General features: G+C 44.0%; 1 protein-coding gene and 1 long non-coding RNA gene across 3 annotated transcripts; one reads left to right on the top strand and one right to left on the bottom strand.

The window, feature by feature from the left end:
- Positions 1-2,221: 2,221 nt before the first annotated feature.
- On the bottom strand, positions 2,222-15,773 carry gnal (guanine nucleotide binding protein (G protein), alpha activating activity polypeptide, olfactory type). Of its 2 annotated transcripts, XM_035915458.1 has the most exons (13): positions 15,615-15,773; positions 14,198-14,338; positions 13,024-13,096; positions 10,437-10,491; positions 10,157-10,276; positions 8,309-8,406; positions 7,839-7,893; positions 7,690-7,763; positions 3,548-3,606; positions 3,349-3,469; positions 3,110-3,240; positions 2,518-2,585; positions 2,222-2,441 (listed from the first exon to the last, which is right to left on the bottom strand). In XM_035915458.1, the coding sequence occupies exons 2-13, from the start codon at positions 14,331-14,333 to the stop codon at positions 2,295-2,297; spliced, it is 1,137 nt and encodes a 378-aa protein (XP_035771351.1). In that variant the 5' UTR covers positions 14,334-14,338; positions 15,615-15,773; the 3' UTR covers positions 2,222-2,294. The 2 variants fall into 2 exon arrangements, with proteins under 2 accessions (XP_035771351.1, XP_006808171.2); XM_006808108.2 differs by lacking the exon at positions 15,615-15,773 and having other exon boundaries at positions 14,198-14,375.
- Positions 10,501-14,757, top strand: LOC102777238 (uncharacterized). The gene is made up of 4 exons (XR_437649.2): positions 10,501-10,520; positions 10,944-10,983; positions 14,298-14,356; positions 14,682-14,757. It is a non-coding gene; the product is annotated as an uncharacterized LOC102777238 (long non-coding RNA).
- Positions 15,774-15,953: the final 180 nt, after the last annotated feature.

The raw sequence follows: 15,953 nt of genomic DNA, 5'->3' as shown, positions 1-15,953 counted from the left end.
GTAGTTTTACCACTACACTATCCAGCTGCAACTAGTCCAAATTCAGCAGACGCACCATCCGAGCGACACGCAGTCAGGATCTCAGAGAACCGCATGGATCTCTGTGACCAGAACAGTGGCCGGATAGAGGAGTGATTCCAGAAAAGCAGTTTTTACACAGAGAGCTTTGAACACACCGTGAGGTCACCTGCAGTTAATAATAACAGAGAAGAAGAAATCTTGACAGATGTGCTCACCTGTTACTGGAGTTGGTGAAGGAGGCACAGAGCCCGAATGTCCCACCTGTCTGTACCTGTCTGACTTTACAGGTGAAATAAAAAGGTAATACTCTTCAGAATAAAAGCTTTATTTTCTTTTATTTTTAAACATCACTGGCATCACATACAGGTCATATGAGTCATTCTCTGGAGGACAACAGTGACAGATCATGTCGGTCTGTCCACTTATTTTTGACTAGTTCAGAAGATCTGGTGCACCTGTAGAAAATGTGGCCACAGACCCTTCTGACCTGCCCACCATGTTAGAAACATCTGTACAGGAAGTGGATGGTTTCAAGTCGATTGAACATTAGTACATGATGAGCAGTAACCATGGTAACAGCTGTTACAGGTACTCCAATACTTAAAAATATTCAGTCCACAACACAGTGTAAAAACCAACTGTTTACATGAAGATTACTCAGATTACTGAGAATACTCCAATTACACAGTCTTAGGGTGTTTTCACACCTGTGGTGTTTAGCCCATTTAAGTCAGACTCGCGTTTGTTTTCCCATCACTGCGTTCATTGATGGCGTTCACATGATCTGACCTTATCCTATGTGAAACTTTAAAAAACCATCAGCTGACTCGGACCACAGGAAATGTTTAATGTGAGCATGTTTAATCAGAGAATTTAAGAGAAGCTTCACCATCAGGGGGCAGTGTTGTGTGCTTACTTGTGCAGGTATAAACCAGCTGATAAAGTACCTGTCCTGAGTTCAAGTGGTGCTGTTACAGGAAGAAGGTTCAAAGATATCTCTGTTCTCCCACAGCCCAACCTGTGGGATAGCACAGGTGTGTCTGTGTGCCCGGTGATGAGCAGGTGACACACTCCGGTACACATGCCTCTCACCTGGTGGCAGTCAGAATCCAGACACACGTACATGATTCTGCAGCTGAGCTCAGTTATCTCATCCTCTCACAGTTTATTCTTTTTGGATGTTTTTAGTAAAGACTGAGGATAAACGAGATCACTTTAGTGCTTCGTACCTGCTCTGGTGATCAGCGTCCTCAAGCCGGCAGTCATCTGCACCTGTTCACCTGGCTAGTTTGTGGCATTAAAGCCAGCAGGTATAATACTGCCAGCCTGAGGTTAGTTACCATCGGCTCATTTTCATCTACATGTTGACAGTAAGCTACATTACTCTCTCCTAACTCTTTTAATAACAGAGTAGTAGTTCTGTGTCTCTGTGCCCTTTATTTAGATGCACTGTCATCTGAAGATCAGCAACAAAAAAAAAATCAAAATTTTATTTGTGCGTTTCATTTGGATCAAACCATAAAGATATGTTATAGTTGATCAGGAGCAGAAAGCTGAACAATCTGGTATCACGTCCCCAGTTTCTCTGTGTGCTGGTGCTTCTCAAAGGGTGAAAACATTGTCACACCTTGTGTTTCTGAGAAAGTGTTCAAAATCAACAACGTGAAGCTCTTAAAATGTAAAGAGGTTTTTTTTGTTTTTTTTTTAAAGGGTAGTAGAAAAATCCCTGAATTTTAATTTGGAAATTAATTGGAAAGACAGTCTTCAGATTAGAAGACTGAGTCGCTTCCTGTCACGTTATATTCCATCTGTTGTGAACATGAATCTTGAGTCTATAGGTTACCGTGGCGTAGCGGAGCCAGGACACACCTGGTAACCTGCAGGTAAACACTTAGCTCTCTGAATAACAAATAAAAACATTTGAACAGCTTCTGAATAAAGACTGACCTTTGACCCCAAGTTCACAGGTAAACAAAGGTGTTTAATCATTCAAATGGATCAGCCAATCAGAGCAAAGATAACACAAATAACATGTAAAAATAGATTTCCAGACTCCACCTCCTCCCACATGACACATTGCTGCCATGCCAATAATTCTGACCATAATGCCCTGCAGGACATAAAGCACATGGAACACACAGCTAATAAGATTCTGTCCTAATCAATAATCACTAATAAATATCACAAACGCTATGAGCATTGATCGGCTATCTGCCTCGATTACTTATCGGCTTCTTCAGAGTGGCCGGGGCCAGGCGGCGCCCAGCAGTCAATCAGAGCAGTTCATACTGCCGCAGGTGCATCCGCTGGATGATGTCACGGCAGTCGTTGAAGACACGGCGGATGTTCTCGGTGTCAACAGCACAGGTGAAGTGAGGGTAGCAGGAATGTTTGTCGTCACCGCTCGCCATACTGATCCTCTGAAACAGGAGTCGCATGTTAGTCTGAACACGCCATCGTGTGATAGCATGATGTCAAGACGGGAAGCGATTTTACCAGAAACTCATCTCTGATGAAGAACTTGGCCCTCATCACTTTGGGGTCTTCATCAGTGTCTGGAACAGCTGAAACAAGTGTGCATGGTCAAGAGGTGTGTTCACGTGCCCAAGGCGCACTCGTGTGTTGGTGGGACAGATTTCCATTTGTGTTTATTCAACCAGGAAAAAATAAAGTCTCGAGATTAAAAGTCCCAACCAAGAATGACAGCATTACAGGTGTAAGCTACACATATATACACACACACACACACACACACACACACACACACAAGTCATACAGCAGTCAATCACACAAAGAGGGGGAAAAAAAAAAAAGAAAAATCACACAATGTACAGACTTCAGTCACAATAAGCCTTCAGAAGCAATGGTCCAAGGCCAGAAACAAAGCTAATAATATTCAGGAAAAACATTTGCATCCTGAATTAACTGCATTCAACTCATTTAAAATGGCCTTAAATTCAGTCAAACTTCAAGTCTCCTGCACATTCTGCAGCTTATTCTAGGAGGAAGGAGCAGCAAGTTTGAAATTCAGTGCAAACCTTTGAGACAAATGGAGGACATTAACTTTCCACACTCTTTGGATATTTACCATCAGCAGGAAGCTGGTAGTTGTTATATTCTGGGAAATAATCCTCCAGCTTCGACTTTCCAGCCAGAATCTTCTCAGCAAGAACATCCTGTTTGTTCAGGAAGAGGATCACTGAAATAGTCTTCAGGAACCTACGGCCAATCAGAGAACAGGACAGTCAACTACATGTACTCAGTTGGTAGGAAGTGTTTAAGGCAGCCAATCAGAGAGTAATTGGCAACTTCAGTCAGTCAGAGAACCTGTTGGTCCAGATAGATCTGTAGAGGTCCAGAGATTCTCGCAGCCGATTGGTGGAGTTGTCCTCACGGATCACCATGTTGTAGCTGCTGCTCGCTGCCACGAAGATGATAGCGGTCACATCTGGACGCAAGTGCACACACACATCAAACTCCCTGCTGCTTTCAGGCTCGATCAATAAAGAATCTGTTTTTTCCTCACCGTTGAAGCACTGAATCCACTTCCTGCGTTCGTCCCGCTGTCCTCCTACATCAAACATACTGACACACAAACACGGTTAGAGCTGTCTGTCAGCAGCAGTGATGGGAAGGTTACTTTAAAAATGTATTCCACTACAGACTACATGCCCCAAAATGTAGTTTGTAACTTATTCTGTTACGTTACTCAATGAGAGTAACGTCTTTTGAATAGTACATGAATGTCCTATTGCTGTGTGATTTATTACTATTACTGGAGGTTACTCTCCATACCAACACCAACTACATGTTTAAATCTTAATATAAATGAGTAACAGTAGGTGGACATTAGGTAAGGCTGCACTTTTTGCAGCGATCTCGTATAGAAAACTATTCCGCGCGTATATAAAACAGGTCCGCGGCGCCGAACTGTAGTAAAGGGACCTCTGGCTAATACGGTGGGTTCGTGCTGGGCTTGTAGCTGAAAACTAGCTTTACTTTGTTGTCTGGATCAACTTTGCGAGAGACACAGAGAGGTGTTGAAAGGCTGCTCCAACTGAACTTATTGTTTGGGAGGAAAACACGAACACAGTGTACAGTCGAGTCTTACCAGTCGATTATTGTCAAGGTGATGAGTAGTCGAGTAGAGCCTGGAAAGCTCTGCCTATTTCTCTCATTAAAAATTTTTTGAAGAATGATTTTTACATTTTTTAAGATTAGGCTTAAAATTTCCTTTTTGCTAAAGCATATAGTTAGGGCTGGACCAGGTGACCCTGAATCCTCCCTTAGTTATGCTGCAATAGACGTAGGCTGCCGGGGATTCCCATGATGCACTGAGTGTTTCCTTTCCAGTCACCTTTCTCACTCACTATGTGTTAACCAACATGTAACCAAGAGCAGACCATGTTCCCTAGCCTTAATCAAACTTAGGATTGGTCTGTGTCTCCTGTTATGTGTTCTGACCTTTCCTTCTTAACAGACCTCTCTGCATTGAATCATATCTGTTATTAATCTCTGTCTCTCTTCCACAGCATGTCTTTATCCTGTCTTCCTTCTCTCACCCCAACCAATCACAGCAGATGGCCCCGCCCCTCCATGATCCTGGTTCTGCCAGAGGTTTCTTCCTGTTAAAAGGGAGTTTTTCCTTCCCGCTGTCGCCAAAGTGCTTGCTCATAGGGGGTCATATGATTGTTGGGTTTTTTCTCTGTATTTTCTATGTATTATTTTAGGCTCTACCTTACAATATAAAGCACCTTGAGGCGACTGTTGTTGTGATTTGGCGCTATATAAATAAAATTGAATTGAAAAATATTTCTTCACATCATTATGTGGGCCGCAAGTAAAGGTGACATGGGCTGTGAGATTGAGACACAGGCATTAGAGCCTCTTAATGCGTGTTGTTTGGGTTTCCACTGTGTGTGTGGAATTACCAAAAATAGAGAGGCCATAGCCTAATATATGACACAGGGAAATACCGCTGTGTAATCCATTTATTTCAACAAAGTAACTGTATTCTGATTACCACCTTTTAAAGGGTAACTGTAATGGAATACAGTTCCTCATATTTTGCATTTTAATACGTAACGCAATGTAATGGAACATGTATTCCATTACTCCCCAACACTTGTCAGGTGGGTGATCCGGGTGATCCGGTTATTCATCAGTGATCTACAATCAGATTCTCTGATGGGGCTTATGGTTTTCTTTAGGAACAGGAAGTAATTAAGTAAGTAACAAAGCTAACAAAGCCAATCTGAGCCAAGAGCTTCCCAAATACAAGCAGTATATTAAATGCCCGACCAGAGAGGAGAGGACCTTGGACCACTGTTACAGCACAATCGGCGGGGCCTATCGCGTGGTGCTCCGCGCTTCACTCTGACTTTCTGACCACGTCATGATCCACCTGATCCCCGCGTACAGACAGAGGCTGAAGCTCTCCAAATCTGTCGTGAGGACTAAAAAAAACTGGAGCAACGAGGCTGTGGAGGAGCTTCGCACGTGTTTGGAGTCTACAGACTGGGACACAATGAGGGCTGCTTCTAACAGTTTGGACGAGTTTACGGACACTGTCACCTCCTATATCCACTTCTGTGAGGACAGCATTGTGCCATCACGCACCAGGGTGAGTTATAACAATGACAAACCCTGGTTTACTCCTAAACTCAAAAAGCTGTGGCTGGAAAAGAGAAAGGCGTTCAGAAGCGCAGACAGGGACTGCTACAGAGAGGCCAAGCACAGGTTCACTAAAGAAGTGGACGTTGCTAAACATCAGCACTCTGAGAAGATGCAGCAGCAGATCTCAGAGAATGACTCGTCCTCTGTGTGGAAAAGTTTTAGGAATATCACCAACTACAAGCCTAAAACCGCCCACTCCACTGATGACTTGCTCTTGGCCAACACCCTTAACGACTTTTACTGCCGTTTTGACGAGCCATCAAGCAGCCTTCACACCTCCAACAGCCCCAAGAATAGAGACACTTTGGACACTCACTCCCCCACCTCTCCCCCCTCCATAGAGCCATCACCACCATCAAACACTTCACCTACAACACCTCCCTCCACACCCCACACCAAGGAGGATTTCACACCACCTTCTCCCACCACAACTCTTTGTATTCATGAAGCAGATGTGAGGAAGCAGTTTAAGAGTCTGAATGCTCGAAAAGCTCCTGGCCCAGACGGTGTGTCTCCTGCCACTCAGACACTGTGCAAACGAGCTGGCCCCAGTGTATTCTGGCATTTTCAACTCCTCACTGCAGGCATGTCATGAGCCTGCCTGCTTCAAGTCCTCCACCATAATCCCTGTCCCCAAGAAACCTAGGATCACTGGACTAAATGACTACAGACCTGTGGCTCTGACATCTGTGGTCATGAAGTTATTTGAGCGCCTGGTTCTCTCCTACCTCAAGACCCTCACGGCCCCCCTCCTGGACCCCCTGCAGTTTGCATACAGAGCCAGCAGGTCTGTAGACGACACTATCAACATGGCTCTACACTTCATCCTGCAGCATCTGGACTCCCCAGAAACCTACGCCAGGATCCTGTTTGTGGACTCCAGCTTTGCCTTCAACACCATCCTTCCAGGCCATCACCAAGGCAAGCTTTCCCAGATGAATGTGCCTGATCCCATCTGACGGTGGATCACTGACTTCCTGACGGACAGGAAGCAGCACGTGAGGCTGGGAAAGAATGTCTCGGACTCCCGGACCATCAGCACCGGCTCCCCTCAGGGCTGTGTTCTTTCTCCTCTGCTCTTCTCCCTGTACACTAACTGCTGCACCTCCACCCACCAGTCTGTGAAGCTAATCAAGTTTGCAGATGACACCACCGTTATTGGACTCATCTTGGACGGGCATGAGTCTGCCTACAGGAGGGAGGTTGAACGTCTGGTGTCCTGGTGCAGCCACAACAACCTGGTGCTGAACGCCCAGAAGACAGTGGAGATTATTGTGGACTTCAGGAAGCACACAGCCCCACTCCCCCCATCATCCTGACTGACACCCTCATCACCTCTGTGGACTCATTCCTTCCTGGGTACCACCATCACCCAGGACCTGAAGTGGGAGCCCACCATCACCTCCGTCATTAAGAAAGCCCAGCAGAGGATGTACTTCCTGAGGCAGCTGAAGAAATTCAACCTGCCAACACGGACGATGATGCAATTCTACACCGCAATCATCGAGCTTATCCTCACCTCCTCCATCACCGTGTGGTACGCTGGAGCCACCATCAGGGACAAACGGAGACTGCAGCGTGTTGTGCACTCTGCTGAGAAGGTGATTGGCTGCAGACTCCCATCTCTGCAGGACCTGTACACCTCCAGGACACTGGGGCGTGCAGCTCGGATGTCAGCTGACCTTCTCACCCTGGACACAGTCTGTTTGACCTGCTCCCGTCAGGCAGGAGGCTCCGTTCGCACCAGAACCTCTCGCCATAAGAACAGTTTCTTCCCCTCTGCTGTTGGACTCATGAACAATAACCGCATGACTGTTCCCACCACTAAGACAATTTCCTAATGTTGTAAACCTGCTCAACATTTGGCAATAAAATGGCCTGGTAAATGGCCTGTATTTGTATAGCGCTTTTACTAGTCCCCTAGTAAAACCCTTTCTGATTCTGATTCTAATTTCCTGTCCGTGAAACTGTTCTGCAGGTCGTTCCACTTACTGGAAGTTGACTTTGTCCACCTGAAACCTGGTTTCAAAAATCCCTGAAGTCAGAACTCTGCAGCGCAGCAGGTCCTGCAGGAGGAGAACAGTGAGTCAGCAATAGGTGAGTCATGCTGGGTGCTGCTGTTTGATTGGCTGGTTCGTTACCTGGTCGGTGGGTGAGTAATCGGGCCTCCGAACTGAGTCCAGCCGATTCAGGAAGCTGAAACACAGGATGAGATGATGATGATGAGAAGCTGTACAGGAGTGTTGTGATTGGTCCACTGAGATTGCAGAGTGTGTGATGGTTTGTATGTCTTTATGAGGACACAGTTCTCTTTGCAGTGACAGTGCAGTAGCATTCAGGTGTGGCCTATGTTTGACTGTGAACTGACTACACCTGCCAATGGGATGCCTGAGAATCTTTGGGTTACCAAATGATACAGCTAACTTCTTTTGTAATTTAAAGTCAAACCCATGCTTCTTCAAGCTCTGGTCTCAGTCTCCACATTTATGCTTTTGAACCAAGTTGTAACAAGAGTGAGGGTCAGAAGCAGTATCTGTGCTGAGGTGTGCCAGTGCCCTGGGTGTAATGAAAGACTCACAAAGACTGGAACATGTGAATGTGAGTGTCTTACTACTGAGCGCAGTCAATCAGCTGATATTCATTGGCACGCTCAAAGCACGCCTTCACACCGTCGTCCTCCCACAGCTTCTGAGTATGCTCAAAGAACTCCTGAAAGATCAAAAGTTTAGCTTTGAAGTTTCCTGTCGAAGCATGATTGTAAATCCCATCAGCATATCTGCAGGGGAAAAAGGGCGTAGACAACGAGGAAGAGACGGCACACTTTTTGGAGATGCTTTTTCCCTCACATCGTCTGACTGACTGGATGACTTCATATCAGAAGTGAGGAAAAGCAAAGTCAAATGTGATGAGACCGTAACATGGAGATTTTTTTCCTGTGGACATGCTGATGGATGTTAGCATGATTGTGTTTCAGTAGGAAATATTTTGTGCTGAGTAATAACCTGTGATGCTGTAAACTGTTTGGTTGTGTTGGCTAAGAGAGACTCATTTATAGCATAAAGTAGCACTGATAGCTGATCATCTGCTTTGCCAAGCTGATTGGCTCGATACACCCGGTGTTGCAGGGAAAAACTGGAGTGTTGGACTCCAGCCGGTCGGTCTGGTGACTCAAACAGGCTCTCCACCTGCACACTCCTCGTATATAATGTGCTTTACAAACACCAACATCACAGCTAACAGCTGTTTCAGTGCAGCACTTCCTGCTACAGACACAGACAGTAAAGTGGACAGTCTTTCCTGGTTTAACATGAACTCACTGCTGCAGTGATCCCGTCACACTGAAACCTCGATCCAGTTTGGGACACAAAGTCAGTTTATTTCATTCATTTTCATGCGTTTGCTGTTCAAACCTAGGCTTCCTGTCTACGCAGTAGAACGTCACAGCTCTGTAACCCTCCGGCCACACTGGTATGTCAGTGGGCAGATGCTGTTAAACATGAACTCACAGGTAGTTGATTTTATCATTTAAAAATCATGTGCTGCTGACTGAAGGCTGGATGAACAGAGCTCATGTTGCTGGATATTACAGTCGCGTCCACACCTAATCTACTGACGAGGAGCTGTGATTTCCACAGTTTAATACTTTCAGGGCAGCTGACACGTTGGCAGGGCGATGTCGGCTGACTGGACAGCAGTGACTGTGCCGTGAAGCGTGTGAGAGTGAAGCAACGCAGGAAGACATTTGTTTTGAGTCTCTGAGTCCTCCGAGACTCCACTGTTTGTATAATGAGGTCTCAGGTGATTCCCTGAGGTAGGTGTGTGTGCGGCTGAGGTGAAGCCGTTACATCATGTCATTAACATCATTAAAACAAACAAGATTTAAAGCAGGTCTCCTGGTGCTGCTTTAAAGGTGCAGCTCACCTGTAATCAGGTAAGTCTTCTCTTAGCTGCTGACGACTGCAGACAGCTTCAGCCGAGCTGCCTGTATGTGTGTCACACCTTGGTCTCACCTGTCCTGCAGGAAGTCCTGACCATTGGTCATGAGGTGGCAATACGGACGTGTTGGATTAACTTCATCGCTTTCAGTGATTATTTATATTTCTGTGATGGCTGGAAACTTAAACACAAACTGATCTTTACACAGAGTGGTGAAGAAAATCCTTTTGACAATTCACACAATCACACCCCAGTGATGTCACCCACTTCAAATCCACCAGCGTCAGCCTTTAAAACAAAAAATAAACACCTTTAACAACTTCTTTCTTCCAGCCAGTCAAACGTTCACACGCCACACGACCTCCGACCGTCATGCGATGTGTCGGATTTCCTGCAGGACTGAAAGAAACTCGCCTGTTTATGCTCGCTGCGCCAGCTTTACAGGTAAGCAGCCTCACCTGTTTGTGTGTGTGTGTGTGTGTGTGTGTGTGTGTGTGTGTGTGTGTGTGTGTGTGTGTATTACCTCGGTGTATTCAAAGTCAGACAGAGGACCGATGCTCTTGATGTAGTCCGCTCTGAACTGGTTACCAGGGTTACCCAGGGGAATGGGCGGAGCCAGAATAGTCATAGCTGACACAATTGTCTAACACACACACACGCGCACACACACACACACACACACACACACAAAGATTTGCTCCAGCTGTCCGTCACCACCTGTGATTAACCTCCAACTGGACATTGTTTTTCAAATGTTTGAACCAATGACTCAGGTTCTCTGTGTTTGCCGTCATGTCACTCACCACGATGGCGTCCTTCACGTTCTTCCTGATGTCCTGAACCTTTTGCTGCTTCTCCCTGAAAGACCAACATGAAAACTGGCTCAGGTAAAACATCCTGATGCCTCAAGAGTCTGAACATGTTCAGCTGCAGTTTGTTTAGTCCTCAGTCTCCATCTACACCCAACTTCTTGTCATTCAAGCTACACTCCACAAGATAAAACTTTATTTTATCTTATAACTACTTCCAATTCAAGTCACAAACAGAGACACATCTGGGCGTCTCCACCTGTGATGATGTCATTATTAGAAATATTGATCCAAAAAACACTTATTATAATAACAAACACTTTGACATTGATGAGGGATTAAATATAGTAACTCCAGCATCTACCGAGGCCATTCATAAACATTTTTCACAAGCGGAAGACAGCTGACAGTTTTTGTTTTATACTTTGTGAAGCACTTTGTGATCTTTTATCTAGAAATGTGCTATATAAATAACATTTTACTTACTGACAATTTTCCTAGGAGTGGACATCCCAGCAAATTCACCCCAAAGACTGAACAGGTATGGACAGTTTGCAAAGCTGCATCGTATTAAACCATAACACTTACACTTTTATACAATACCAAAGTCAAGATATTTGTTTTTTATGCATGTTTGGAGAAAACCATGGTTCTGTCTAAGACCTATACATCATGCCTACTGGCCAGGGTTATGTATTTAACCAACCACACTGCAGTCAGCTGATGCTTTAAAGCAAGTGGATCTGCTTTGTGCAGTTTCAAACTTTTCTTTTAGATGTGTTGGTTTAGCACAGACGTTCCCAAAGTGTGGGGCCCGCCCCCTAGGGGGGGCGCAGAGCCATTGCAGGGGGGGCGCGGCATGAAAAGGGAAAAAAAAAACAAAAAAAAAACAACGCTTGGACACTGCTAGCACGGGGCGCCCACACAAACGCAAAGCAGGAGATGAAGCATAGCTGAATATGTTTCCAAACCAACTTCATTCTAAGCCAAAGACTAGAAAATATGGTGAAGCACATCTTCCCTTTGATTTCACCTGCACAAGTACCGAGGTAGGTCTCCCTGCAGGATTGGTTTTCCCTTTGTCGGGAGCAGCGCTGGGCTGTTTAAATCACGGACAAACAGGATCCCACATTCTTGATTTTTAGTTCACAAACACTTGTTGTAATGACTAACTACTCCTGACATTTTGGAGATGTTAGTTCTTTATACAGTAAAGTTACAGTGGGATACAAATAATATCAGGCTGATCCTGCCACGATTTGTTCCCCCGGTTCAAATCACGGACAAACAGCATCCAACAGTTGTTTATGTTTTTGAACCCATTTTGCAGAGGGATTTTTTGAAAAATGTATTGATAGCAATGTTGAATATTATTACACAGGGAAAAAAAACAACTACATGTAAAATAATTACACCGTGATGCCTCTGCCTTTCTAAATGGAGGGACAGTAACTGCATGTATATGTAAGCGTGTAAAACCTGCAGATAGTCAGATTAACAGTATTTCGTCTCTATCTGCCATTCTGCAATTCATCTCATGTAAACAATAACGTGGCGCACAGCGTGACGTGAAAAAAGGCACATACCTTTGACGTTGCATGACGAACTCTATATTCCTTGTCCACACATAAATGCAAAAAAGGAGTTTTAAAAAATCTCCATTCTCGGTGATTCGAAACGCTGTTTATGTGTGGACGAAACAGCTGCGTTTTTAAAAATACCCGTGTAGGTGCCGACGTAGCATAAAAGACTTTATTAGTTTATTTTCTTGCTACCTGCATATTACTTGTATATGCTTAATTGTTTACTAAATGTTTGAGGTGTGAAATAAACCGCAATGGAGCAAAATATGGGTGTGTGTGGTTGGGGGATGTGTTCTTGCGTGCGTGCGCGCGCGCGCGAGGGGGGGCGCGAACATTTTTCTTGTAAAACAAGGGGGGCCCAGCAAAAAAAGTTTGGGAACCACTGGTTTAGCAGAAGCATAACTATATTTAAGGATGCATGAAAGTTTTCACAGCCAACCTTCATGTGCTTTGTGGAAACAGCATTTGACCACATTCCACAGGGTGTCCTGTGTCCTGCTGAGGGTGCATCAGTAATGTAGGGTTAACTGTGGACTATTCAGTCCCTGTACCATATATGTTTACCTTACTAGCTATGTTCTACATCCTATTCATTCTTGGTGGGCTCTGCCAGACTCGCCTTTTGTCAGTCCGTTCCTTAATGGATAGAACTTCATGGCGTATCCAAGTGATGGAGGGATCTGCTTTGATCTCTCTGCACTTTGTGGATTATGTGATTCTTTTAGCACCGGGTGCATTGGTAAAGCAGTCCAACTTCTGATTCTCAGACAGAAAAGGGTGCAGTGTCTACTGCTGACTCAATAACAGCAGAGTTTCAACCTAGCCTGGCATTAACATCAGCACAAAGACTGAGCCAGAAGCTTCATGGCGTAGGTTTCCGTGAGCCAACACCTACTGGTTATGTGATCTGGACGGCCAACTATTTTTCTAGTTTAATACACTGTGATGTATGCATGCGTGTACGAGTGTGTATGTGCTAATGGCTTTAATAAACTTACTCAGCATTAAAGCCGTCCACATGAAGAATCCTCATCTGTTTGACAATGGTGCTTTTACCCGATTCTCCTGCACCTACAGACAGTTACAGACAGAGAGATGGATGGACAGATGCTATCCTTACAGTCAACATGGTCTTCATCACACATAATATTCAGAAAGCTGAGCCAGGTTTTTAGTAGATAAAATGAGTGGTTGCTCTTTTCTTCTTAAATCACCTACTGGTGTAAACACTAGGGGTGGGGGAAAAAATCGATACTGTGTAGCATGGTGATATTTTGTTTGCTAATAATGTATCGATACAGGGACAGCAGAAATCGATATTTTGTTACAAAAAGGTTTTTGTGCTCTGACTTCAGAGCATGTTGATCCTTTTTCTGAGCAAGAATCCTGACATTCCTTCACTGTCCAAATGTGTTTAACTTGTTTTTGGCAGCAATAAACATGACAGTTTACTTATTTTAATTTAAGACATGTTTTATTTTAATTAAGTTTAAAACTTTATTTAATGTAAAATTATATTTTGTTTTAATTTACTTTCAAATTCTTCAGTTGCTGAAGGGGCTGCATAGTTTTCATAAACTGCATAGTTCAGAATAGCTATAATTGTACCAGATGGTTGATTCAGTTAAGTTGGACTAGACTGTAATACAAACCGTTCAGTTTGTCAACAATAAAACTGAAATGAGAGAAAGACTGAGTGTGAGACTTTGATATTAGAGAAAATGAATATTGATAAAGTTTACCTTTATGTACAGAATCTGAATATCGCAAAATATTTTTAAAAATTGCAATATTTTTAAAAATAACGTATCGTGCGTTAAGTATTGTGATAATATCATATCGTGGGATGTATGGTGATTCCCACCTCTAGTAAACACATGGAGTCTCATAGCTTTCATGGGTGACGAGCTCAAGAGCTAAAGTCTGATTAGAGATGTCAAGTATTGTCATAATTTATTGTTGGGTAACTAAATGTTGTGAGTTTGGCTAAAGTTCAAAATATTATTTAAGCTTTGTCAGAGGACCCAAAATCTGGTGACATGACAGTGCTACTGTGACAGATTCTGAAAGCCTAATGTGGCCTTATTGTGCCCCACATTTGGAACCACTTTTTAAAGTTAATTCTGAAATTGCTAAAACCAAAATAAATTGAAAGAGACGGCGGCATCTCACCCAGCAGTAAGAGTCTGTGTGTAGCTTTGTACGTCTGTCGTTCCCTCTGCAGCTGCTTCTCGATCTTCTTATTTGCTTCTCTCTTTGCCTTTTCATCCAGTCGTTCTTCATCTGTTTTGCCGCCCAGACAGCCCATCTCAACTGGAACCATAGAAACCAGTAAGAACCTGACAAAGACCCACCACACAGCGCATCTTTGTTTTTTTTAATGCGTGTAAAATTCTTGAGCCACCCCTCAGGTTTTTTTTATAGCTCGACCTCCTGGTGACTTTTAAAGTGCTCTTGAGCAGTTGTTTTTCAGGCTTTGAGGAAGCTCCTTTAAAGTTCTTCTTTGGCTGCTTTTTCATTCATGTTTTTGACTGTTGGCTGACAACTTGGCACATCGTAGCAGGGACGGCGTAAGGGGGAGAAAAGTCGACTTTAAGGATCGTTGACAGAAATAACATTTGTTTACTAACATTAGTTTTGTTTTCTTTTTGGCAAGGAGGAATAAATCCAGTTAGCTTCTGGCCCCGCCTCACCCCACCTTATTTCATGATTTGGTCCAGGAGCACGCCCCCCAGCTGATGCCGAGCAGTAAGACGGTTGGATGGCTCCATTAAAACGTGAAGCCTGGGATAGACAGACGGGTGCAAATGAAACTCGTAGTGTAGGAAGCTCGAGCAGTTTCTTCAATGTTGGCTAGCTTACTTCATTCCTAACAGGAAAAATGTCTTTGGTGTGTATGGGTCTGCATGTATTTAGCTGCTGCTCAAGTGCTTTACTTAAGTACACTTGTACTAAAAAAGCAGATCTATGCTACACTAGATCTTGGTTTTCAGTATTCAAGTTTTTTTAAAATAGAAATCTGATAGCAGTAGATGAAAGTGTTACTGTGGAGAGCATTTGAAGAATGTGTATGATGGATCCGAGTACTTTTACTTTAGATGCTACAGGTAGTTTATTTTTTAATTGAAATGCTGAGTTTAAATTGTAGAAGTTGTTTAACACAAACCAGATTTAAAATCCTTGCAGTCATGTGTGGGGACACGGAGCCAAACAACGTTTCTTACACTGGATTTGTTTTTTCCTCCTAGAAACATCCTACATGGTGGATCACACACAGCAAAGGATTTGTGTATTTGTGCTTTTACCCTTCACAAATACTTTCTGGTCTTCACTGCCTGGTTCATGCCTGACAGGTCTCTCTGTCACACTCATGTAGATTTATAACAAGCAACAACAAAAACAAACCATAGAGGACAAATGGAAATGAGTTTCAATGGAAAACTAAATCTTAAAAATGTAAATAAACAGTTTTCACTCTTATAATAAACTGATTGCTCTGAGAAACTACATTCTAAACAACTGTAAATGAGCTGGGTACAGGACCCTAGCACTGATCCAGTTTAAAAGCAGCAGTCTGAAAGGTACCGACCCGTGATGTCTCAGCAGCTCAGGATCAGTCCGGCCATCAAAGTCCACGAAGAAGAAGAATACAGAGCTGTTGGCCCAGGTCCAGTTTCAGTCCAGTTCAGGCAGACGGAGCCGGCTGCTGCTGCTCGGGTGTGTTCTTCTCTGAGTGGTGACACACCTGAGCAGCTCTCTCCCACCTCCCTCCCCTCTAAGGTCTCTAACGGTGCCTCATTAGGCATCTCCCCATCTCCTTTCCTTTGGGGGATTTTTTCTGTTTTTCCTCTTGTGTCAGTTTGTTGCCTGACGACTAGTGGCACAGACACAAAAACAAACTGGTTTCAGGCAGGACTCTGTTGGACCA

This window comes from Neolamprologus brichardi, chromosome 9 (genome assembly GCF_056152115.1).
Source record: "Neolamprologus brichardi isolate AB-2024 chromosome 9, ASM5615211v1, whole genome shotgun sequence".
Taxonomy (NCBI): Eukaryota; Metazoa; Chordata; class Actinopteri; order Cichliformes; family Cichlidae; genus Neolamprologus; species Neolamprologus brichardi.
Note: the sequence above shows the minus strand (reverse complement) of the source record. Positions and strands in the feature narration are given on the sequence as shown.